The sequence below is a fragment of the Myxine glutinosa genome, chromosome 2 (assembly GCF_964187855.1).
Source record: "Myxine glutinosa chromosome 2, kmMyxGlut1.1, whole genome shotgun sequence".
Taxonomy (NCBI): Eukaryota; Metazoa; Chordata; class Myxini; order Myxiniformes; family Myxinidae; genus Myxine; species Myxine glutinosa.
The window spans coordinates 203,162,491-203,172,490 of record NC_136262.1 but is presented as its reverse complement, the minus strand read 5'-3'; the positions used below and the strand labels follow the sequence as shown (position 1 = coordinate 203,172,490).

Genomic DNA, 10,000 nt, shown 5'->3' with positions numbered 1-10,000 from the left:
ACCTTCAATCATGTGGCTTAGCAACCCTCTGAGGGATTCTGTGCTTTTCTCCTTCTTGGAATGTTTTTATTTTATTGCCAGGGCCACGCTGATCAAAAATATCCCTCAAAGTTGCCCATCCCCATTGTTGATTGTTCATTACATGGGTCATTTATGAATATTAACTTATTTCATGTACAGCACATAGATGTGGGTAGCATCATTTGATGGAGGTGCTGCTGTGCCACTGATGTAGTGCCCCTTTCCTGTAGGTTAGAGCAGAAATTTGGAATTTTTCATGGTGCCTATGAAACACCAGGATGATAAACTGGGTCGAGATTTGAACCCAGATTAGATTGCTCAGAGGCGATTGTGCATAACTCTGAGGTATCCTGCGTGTATTAATATAAACGTGTGCACATGAGAGGAAATAAAATTTGCACTTCGCTTCTGGCACCAGCCACACAAGATGGATGGAGTTAGAGTAAGGGAAGGTGTGGGAAACATGTACCAAACATGTACCAATGATCACTTTGAAACATGAGATTGTGGGGGTTGGGGAGGGGGAGGGGGGAGGTGGAAATAAACACAAACATTTGGAGAGATCTTGTGAAATGATGTTTAATTTTTTCTGCTCAACAATAAGGACGAAGTTGCATGTAACCAAAATATTCCTGTCGAATATGGCTTCAGTTTCCCGGTGTGTACCCTGGTTTATAAATAGGTGCACCGTATCCCTGCGTGTCTGAAGAGGCGACGAAGAGGGTTGGCATCAGGAAGGGCATCCGGCCATAAAAACATTGCCTTAAAAAAAAGAGAACCATGACAATTACAACTACATGTGGGCAGGGTACAGCCCGAAGTGGAGATCGGTTTCTGAGGTTTTGGACATGGAATATAGGGACAATGCCAGGGAGATCAGGAGAAGTGGTGGAAGTATTGGTCAGAAGAAGAGTGGACATGTGTTGTGTGCAAGAGACAAGATGGAAGGGAAGTGGTGTGAGAATGGTGAAGGGTAGGCAGGGACAGAAATACAAGTTTGTGTGACGAGGGTGCCCGGAGGCGTGAATGGTGTTGGTGTCCTGTTTTCTGAGGAGTTTGTAGACAGTGTGGTGAGTGTGACTAGAGTGAGTGATAGGTTGATGATGGTGAAAATGATGATTGGAAAGCTCTTGGTGAACGTCATCTCGGGATATCCTCCTCAGGTTGGTCGGAGCGATGAAGAGAAGGACAAGTTCTGGTGTGCGATGGAGAAGCTGATGGAAAACGTGAAAGATGAGGAAGTTGTTGTGGTAGGAGGAGACCTAAATGGACATGTGGGAAGGAGTATGGATGGTTTTGAGGGAGTTCATGGGGGTTACGGATATGGTGTGAGAAATGGAGAAGGTGAAAGGATTTTGGAGTTTGCTGATGGAGCCGATTTGTTGATTTGTAATACTCAGTTCCAGAAAGACGATAATAAGCTTGTTACATACACGTCAGGTGGGTCAACGACAACCGTTGACTACCTGATGGTGCGTAGGCGAGATAGGGGGCACTTCCGGGACACAAAGTTGATCCCGGGGGAGGAGGCTGTTTCACAGCACCACTTGGTTGTCTGCGACATAAGGGTGAAAGCTGCGAGGAGAGCTCGGCGGGTGAAGTACCAACCGAGAATGAAGGTGTGGAGGTTGAAAGAGGTGACAGTAAGGGAGGCATTAAAAGAGAGGCTGAGTAGGGTGGAGGATGATGTGGTTGAGCTTGAAAGTGGTTGGATGTCAATGAAAGATAGTCTGTTGGGAGCCGTTGGTGAGGTATGTGCATGGACAAAAGGACCACCGAGGCACTCGGAAACATGGTGGTGGGATGATGAAGTTGGAAAGAGGATTGACGAGAAGAGGAAGAAGTTCAAGGAGTGGCAGAAGGCGAAGGGTACGGGAGCAGAAAAAGCAGAGCATGAAAATTATAAGGCAGCCAAGAAGGCTGCAAAGAAAGAGGTAGCAAAGGCGCAGCAGGCATGTAGGAAAATGTTCGGAGAACGCTTGGATTCAGAAGAGGGTCAGAGAGCGGTATACAGGACTAGCAGAAGTACCCGGCATTGCCGGGCGGAGGAGGGGAGGGGAGGGGAACGGGGGGAGAGCGAGCCCCTTGGTAAAGCGAGCGTTTTTTTTTTTCATAGCGTCATAGCGATATTTTTTTTCATAGCGTTCATTGCGTTTCATAGCGTCACAGCGATTTTTTTTTTCATAGCGTCATATCGTTCATAGCGTTTCATAGGGTCATAGCGATTTTTTTTTCCATAGCATCATAGCGTTCATAGCGTCATCACGTGATCGCTCTGAGCGAATCAGCGCCCACCTGCTCTGATTCCGTTGATTCCGTGCGCTGAAATGCGCTGAGGTAAATATGAATAAAAAATATGGATCGTCAAATATTTTGAGTTCGGCCATGTTCGTCCCAGGCTCAATGGCCATGTCTATGCCAAATATCAAGCACGTAAGCCTCTCCGTTTAGGAGTCTATCGGTAACATTACACACACACACACACACACACACACACACACACACACACAAACACAAACACAAACACAAACACAAACACACACACACACACGTTTTATATATATATAGATTGCAAAGCAGATAGCGAAAGAGAGGTGTGATGTGATGGGGGTGAGTTGCTTGAAGGATGAAGTGGGACAAATCATTGTGGACCCTGACTGGAATTAAAGGAAGATGGAAAAGATATATGGAAATGCTGTTGAATACAGAGAATGAATGGGATGGCAACATAGAGAGTAACCCAGTTTTAGGACCGGCAGAGAATATAACTGAGAAGGAAGTTGAGGAAGCGATAAAAGCAATGAAGAGTAGAAAAGTGGGAGGGCCGACGGGAGTTGTGGGAGATATGTTGAAGGCAGCAGGAAATTGGGGTGTGAAGAGAATGACAGAGATCTGTAATCTGGTGGTGAAAGAAGGCCGCATTCCAGTGGTTTGGGAACTGAGTACCCTCGTCCCTCTATACAAGGGGAAAGGTGACCCTCTGGAGTGTGGCTCGTACCGAGTGATAAAGTTATTGGAGCATGGAATGAAGGTATTGGAAAGGGTGTTGGAGAGGAGGATAAGGAAGAAGGTGAAGATCGACGAAATGCAGTTTGGATTTATTCCAGGAAGAGGAACGACAGATGCGCTTTTCATTATGAGGCAGTTGCAGGAGAAGTACATGGAGAAGAGGAAGAAGTTGTTTCTTGGGTTTGTTGATCTGGAGAAAGCATTCGATAGGGTTCCACGCGAAGTATTGACATGGGCATTGAGGAAGTTAGAAGTGGAGGAATGGTTGATCAGAGTCGTGATGGCAATGTACAAAAGAGCGCGCCCAGCTGTAAGGACGAAGGACGGGAACAGTGGTGAGTTTGAGGTGAAGGTGGGAGTGTATCAGGGGTCGGTACTAAGTCCACTACTATTTGTAGCTGTGATGGAGGTGCTTGCTCAGAACGTAAAGTAGGGTTTACCGTGGGAGTTGTTGTATGCAGATGATCTGGTGTTGATTGCGGAAGGTATGGAAGGAATGTTTGGAGACAAAAGGTCTGAAGGTGAATATCGGAAAGACGAAGGTGATGGCAAGTGGTAAAGCATGTGGTGAGGTGAAAAGAACTGGGAAGTGGCCGTGTGCTGTGTGCAGGAAGGGTGTCGGAGTGAACTCCATTCAATGTACAATGTGCGCTGAGTGAGTTCATCAAAAATGCAGTGGTCCAGTGTGGCAGCTACATTCAAGTGTAAGGTGTGCACAGAGGGAGCTGCAGATGGAGGAAATGTTGAGTTGGATCTTGGAGACGGCGTGAAGCTGGAAGGTGTGAAAACATTTTGCTACCTCGGAGACATGCTGAATGGAGAAGGTGGATCAGACTCGGCAACGGTGGATCAGACTCGGCAACGATTGCTAGAGTGAGATGTGCATGGAAGAAGTTTCGGGAACTGAGTGGCGTGCCGATGAGGAGGGGAGTGTCGTTGAAGCTGAAGGGAAAGGTGTATGCTGCATGTGTGAGAAGTGTTATGATTTATGGGAGCGAGACATGGGTAATGAACGTAGAGCAGCAACGAAAGCTGGAAAGGGTGGAAATGCGAACGGTTCGGTGGATGTGTGGAGTATCGTTGAGAGAGAGAGGAAGACAAATGATGAATTGCGAAAGATGATGGGAATAGAGCCTGTGATTGATGCTGTGAAGAGGAACAGGTTGAGATGGTTTGGTCATGTGTTGAGGAAGGATGAAAGTGACTGGTTGAGAAGAGTGATGGAAATGAATGTCGAAGGAAGTAGAGGACGGGGAAGACAGAGAAAGACTTGGCTAAAGATGGTGGAAGAAGAAATGTGGGCAAGGGGGTTAACAAGGAGAGATGCAGAAAATAGGGCAAAATGGAGAAGATTGTCATGGGGACCGCAAGGCTAACGCCCGCTCCAGCAGGGAAAATGGCCTTAAAATGCATGTTGTTGTTGTTGTTGTTGTTGAATAAGGCCTCAGTTGGTATGGGTGGTGGTGTGGGGCTGATCGTCCTCCCCTCTTGTCCTCCCTCTCCATATTTCTTCCCAATACGTAGTTTATTTTTATTTGTGAGGTTTTTACTTTCGACCATTTTTGCCTCTGAGGTTCCCACATTATCTTTATTTGTTTTGTGTTATTCTTGCAGAATACTTGGGTTGGTTCATAGTATGAAACTGTAAATTGTGACGTTTGCATTCAAACTAAAGCAACGTCTGGCTGCCCCTTGACACAGCATATGGGGGGAGGGGTGAGGATGGTGGGGAAGGGGGTGTAGAGTGCCCGCTCCCCCCCCCCCCCGCTCTTTTGTAATTCCCAGCTCCTGGATAAGGAGACTTGTATTTTTCTCATTGCATTGGCCCTGTCGCCCCCTTGTGGTATTCCCAATCTTTTTGTTCTTTATTTTATTCCATTTGCTTTTTTAAATGTTAGCTCGGTTGGTTTTTTTTTCCTCATGACGTTGACCCTGCGAGGATTAGTTTGGCAAGTTGGGTCTTGGTTTTCGTTGAAACTTCCACTGCACGTGAAGTCAGATTGCTTCAAGGTGCATCACAATGCACGATGCAAAGCAAATCGCCTTTTGTTGCAAATTGGGATTATTATTATTTATTTATTTTCGGGTAAAGCTCTTGCTCAATCTCATTGGGAAGCATATCAACCAAATCTGCAGTATTGTTTTTTTTGCGTTGTTTTAAATAATCTTGAAGCGTCACCGAAACAAAAAAAGGAAACAGCCATGTAATCTCGGAGTCTCGTAACTGAAACGACAAATTGAACTTGAAGTGCAAGTTAACAAATGAGCAATGGATTACATTTATCATAAGAATGAACTCGGTGCATAATGGTATGCTTATGAACTGCACATCACGTGGTTGCCTTAATAAAATGGTGTGACCCTTTGGAGGCATCTCCTCTCATATCTGGTTCGTGTCGGATGTCCCACCCGCAAGCGCTTTGCACGTGCTCCTTTGTTTTGACTTTTATATGGAGGTAATTTCCTGGTCTTTGTCCCTTTATCTGTCGCATCGTCGCAACCTGTTTATTGCTTTGTTAACAATACCATTTTCACAATCCTAACCACTATTCGATCTTTTGACCCGTCCACCTCCCCCTTCACCCTCCACCACCTCCCCCTTCTCCCTCCACCACCTCCGTCTACCCCCCCCCCATCCCCACCCCCATTAGAACTTATTGACAAGAAGAAGGGCAAGACGAGTGCCAGATATTTAATGCTTGAAGTCCAGAGCATCCAAACTTTTCTGAGTTAGCAAGAGTATGTCTAGGCTGGAGTGGCCACATAATGGAGGCCAAACCAATTATCTGATGCAAAAGATTTTGAGAAAAGATGGGGTTGAGGTCTGCTAAGATCCATTACTTTGCTGACTGTGGGAACAAGGCAAACTGCTTTGTATTTCATTCGGAATATCTAAACGCCGTTGTCATTGAGAATGACATGACTCCTTTCATAGTGAGGGGAGGTAACCCTCCGTGAAGGATCTGCAGAAGAGTAGTGAAAGAAAGGCAGCTAGCTCGGGTGCACGGGCTTTGAGGGTTGGTGGACTCTTGCCACAGGAAGCTAATGTGTCAAGCTTGTCATACTTCTCCATCTTTGCAGGTAAAAATCTCACTTGCTCCAAGAAGGAAGTTTTAAGGGGAGATAGCGGGATTGGGAACTCCAACCTTCTCAACATAGACACCCTTCGGGCTTCTGTTCTCTCTGTCCATCATGACTTCTCTGATGAAACCTATTGAAGAAAAACATGTCACTGAGATGGTTTACAATTTGGAGAACAGTGAAAGGTCTGATCTCAGACTGGTCTGGTGTTGGGGGTACTTGCTCTTCTGAGGATGAATACACACTGAAGGTTATTTTGAACAAACACAACATCTCCAATGTGTGGAACGGGTTGATCTTTGCAGTGGAGAGCATGGCGAGGAACAAAATTGATGGGGTTTAGTAGATCACTTGTCAGGAAGGTTTCGACAAGTCACAATACATCGGGAAATGATGGAATGACTAGGCCCGAGAGGTCTAAATGCCTGGAACAGAGACCATGGAAGTTGGAGTGCCAGATGGTCGTTCTTTTTTGATCCTCTCAACTTTGTTTCTTGGCCTGACATTTTACTTTCTTTGTTTTCAACTATACTGCCTTATCCCCTTCTTTATGTGCAGTTTGAATGTGTCACTTCTCTCATCTTGCACTTCCTTATTCTTGATTACAAGTCCACTCCTCTCCCACCCCCATGACTATTATTCCCATGGTCATCAATGCCTGCTTCTTCCTGGGTTTTTTATAATGTATGCATCATCTGTACTTTGTTTAATAGTTTTATTCCCATTGTACATCAATTGTAAAGAAAGCCTTGCTTGTTCACTAAAACGTTGCCACTTTACGTCCTACTGTTTGTTGTACATTGTTCATAATGCATTTTATTTATATTTTTGGGTGGGATGGGGGATTCCATTTGTACAGGTATGGAACACCAGTACGTGTGAATTTGTGCGTACACTTAACGGTCACAAGCGAGGAATTGCTTGCCTGCAGTACCGAGATCGCCTTGTGGTGAGCGGTTCATCGGACAACACCATACGGTGAGTGAGGAGTAGTGTCTATGGTTGCTCATTCTGACACACCACAATCCGAGCAGGTGCAAGTTGCAGTTGCATTATTCTAAAATGTTTCTCTCATCTCGGCCGAAGTTTCAGTTTTATTGTAAAGCTGCCACTGCATTTGAAATGCGTTTTATGGAGTTTGCTACATCACTTCTTAAGGAAGATCCACCTTTAGAACCACCTTTAGAGGCCATTTTTCCCCGCAGAGCAGGGGTTGGCCTTTTTTTTGGGCACCGTGGTCCCCTTTTTGAAGCAATGTTTTATGGCCGGATGCCCTTCCTGCCGCCAATCCTGTTAGTCGCCTTTTGCGACACACAGTGAATTACCAGTGAACTGGTACTCAATTTGCCGACCTCGGAAGGATGACAGGCTGAGTCAACGCCCCTGGCGTTAATTCAGCAATCAACTGTGATTCAAACCCAGGATCCTAGGATCCCAAGCCGGCACCCTAACTGCTAAGCCAACACCATTTTTATGGTTTCCCAAATAAACCATCGTAGGGCTGCTTGTAGCTTGTATACCATGTCTTTGTCTTTATTAGTCCCCTACCGGGCGGTGCACACCGGAGGGGACTATAGGTTTGCCCTCCGTCTGTCAGTCTGTCCGTCTGTCAGTCCGTCACGCAAAGAACAGTTTTCCGGACTTTTTTTCTAAACTCTTAAAGCTAATGATTTCAAACTTGGTACAAGGTTTCCTCATGATAAGTTACAGATCAAGTTCGAACTTCTCGACGTTTCGATCATTTTTGACAAAGTTATGGCACTTTGAACTTTGGTAATTTCCCCAACAGTTTTCCGGACGACAGACTGCCGGTAGGGGACATGTATTGCAGCGCAATACTCAGAATGCTTGTTTATTTTCTGACCAGACAGGGAGGTGTGTGGGAGAGGGAGAGACAGACAGACAGACAGACTTTGACTTTTGAAGTTCTTTTATTCTATAGGTAAGAAAAACACACGTCATCCAAATAATAAAATTACTACGATTCCAAACATGTGCAGCCCAACAACAACAATAAAAACCCCATTGACACTAAAATATAAAATTTAACACGCCATTATTGGTTCACGAGTTATCAAGTGACCACGATATTCGTCATGGGTGTGCGTGTGTCTGTTTGTCCGCAGCAGAACTACCCGATGATATCATCCAATCTTGATGAAACTTGGGTGGGAGGTTGATATCATGATGTAGTTGTGTCCTGCCTAGAGTGGGCGTATTGCGCCCATTGTGGGCGGAGCCACGCCCAAAAAAGATGTCTTTTTAGGGGGTAATCGAGTTCAAGCTACATCTTCTTCGAGGGGTTTGCTGGAATCTGACAGGGGTTTCGGTATTTGGTTAGGCCATTGTCATGTGTCTAGCCCAGCATTTCCCAACCTGGGGGAAATTTTCCCCTGGGGGGAAATTTTAGGATTCCAGGGGGGAAACTTATTCGAAGGGAAATACAACAAGCATTCTGAGTATTGCGCTGCAATACATGTCCCCCTACCAAAGTTCAAAGTGCCATAACTTTGTCAAAAATGATCGAATATGCAAATTTATGCATGGTTGATGCTTGTTTTCAAACTTGATCTGAGGTATGCTGAGACGTGTGTCACGCCTCGCCTCGTTGATAAGCCCGCAAGGTCGCTCCGTGGAGCGGCCTGCACGTATTGCACTCTGTGAATTATATAAATTATTACCAACTCACGGTCTGAGGTACTAGCGATTTAAGAGATATCCATTTTAAAAATATTTTCGTTTAATTAACGATATCTGCCAAACCACGTGCCCTATCGCAAATTCCAAAAGGGCATTTTAGTAGACTGACATGCTGAACAGATTTGTGAAGTTTCCCCTCAATTGGATCAAAAATGAGGGAGGGGCTCGGTTTTAAAGGTTCATGCTTAAAAACGTCCTAACTCTGAAACCATCAGTAATTTATTATATTTTTCGGTTCACGATCGATGTGTTTATATATGTTGCTCGGCTTGGCTCCGCCCCTCCGGAAAGCGCGCGTTGTGTCGCGCTGTTGACGTTCGCGAGACGAGGCTGAGGGCGCGCAGTGCGGCTTGAGGAGAACTCGAGAATAAACAAGATGTCCATTTTTAAAAAATATTTTCGTTTAATTAACGATATCTGCCAAACCACGTGCCCCATCACAAATTCCAAAAGGACATTTTAGTGCTGAACAGATCTGTGAAGTTTCCCCTTGATTGGATCAAAAATTGAGGGCGGAGCTCGGTTTTAAAGGTTCATGCTTAAAAACGTCATAACTCTGAAACCATGTGATGCATGACGTCATGACGGACTGACAGACAGAGGGACGGCGTGCAAACCTAGAGTCCCCTCCGGTGCACACCGGTAGGGGACTAATATTAAAAATTTATATACAATAATTTGTTTTTATAAAATTTATATGTGTGAGTGTGTATGTGTGTGTAGGTTTGTATGTATGTGTCGGAGTGTGTGGGTGTGTGTGTGTTGCTATATTTTTATGTTATTAGTCCCCGACCGGTGTACACTGGAGGGGACTATAGGTTTGCACGCCGTCCCTCCGTCCGTCAGTCCGTCACGCAAAGAACAGTTTTCCGGACTTTTTTTCTAAACTCTTAATGCTAATGATTTCAAACTTGGTACATGGTTTCCTCATGATAAGGTACAGATCAAGTTCGAACTTCACGACGTTTCGATCATTTTTGACAAAGTTATGGCACTTTGAACTTTGGGAATTCTGATAATTCTGATGCTCCTTAACTCAGTGCCATTTAAAGTTTTAATTTCCTTTAAAAAACATTTTCTTTGCAATAATAGGACCGATTGAGATCAAATTTTCACCGTAGATGGGACTTGGTCTGTAGAATATTTTAATGGTAATTATGACGTCACAGGTCGCGTGGTTCGGCCACCA

The 10,000-nt window shown here is 45.0% G+C and overlaps 1 protein-coding gene across 2 annotated transcripts in view; it reads left to right on the top strand.

Annotated features, from left to right (window-relative positions):
• Positions 1-10,000, top strand: part of LOC137434151 (F-box/WD repeat-containing protein 1A) — a 164,882-nt gene that overhangs the window by 76,488 nt on the left and 78,394 nt on the right. For both annotated transcript variants that reach the window (XM_068126870.2, XM_068126871.2), the window contains exon 10: positions 6,971-7,089. In XM_068126870.2, the coding sequence (XP_067982971.1) occupies positions 6,971-7,089 (119 nt within the window). The remainder of the gene's footprint in view (positions 1-6,970; positions 7,090-10,000) is intronic.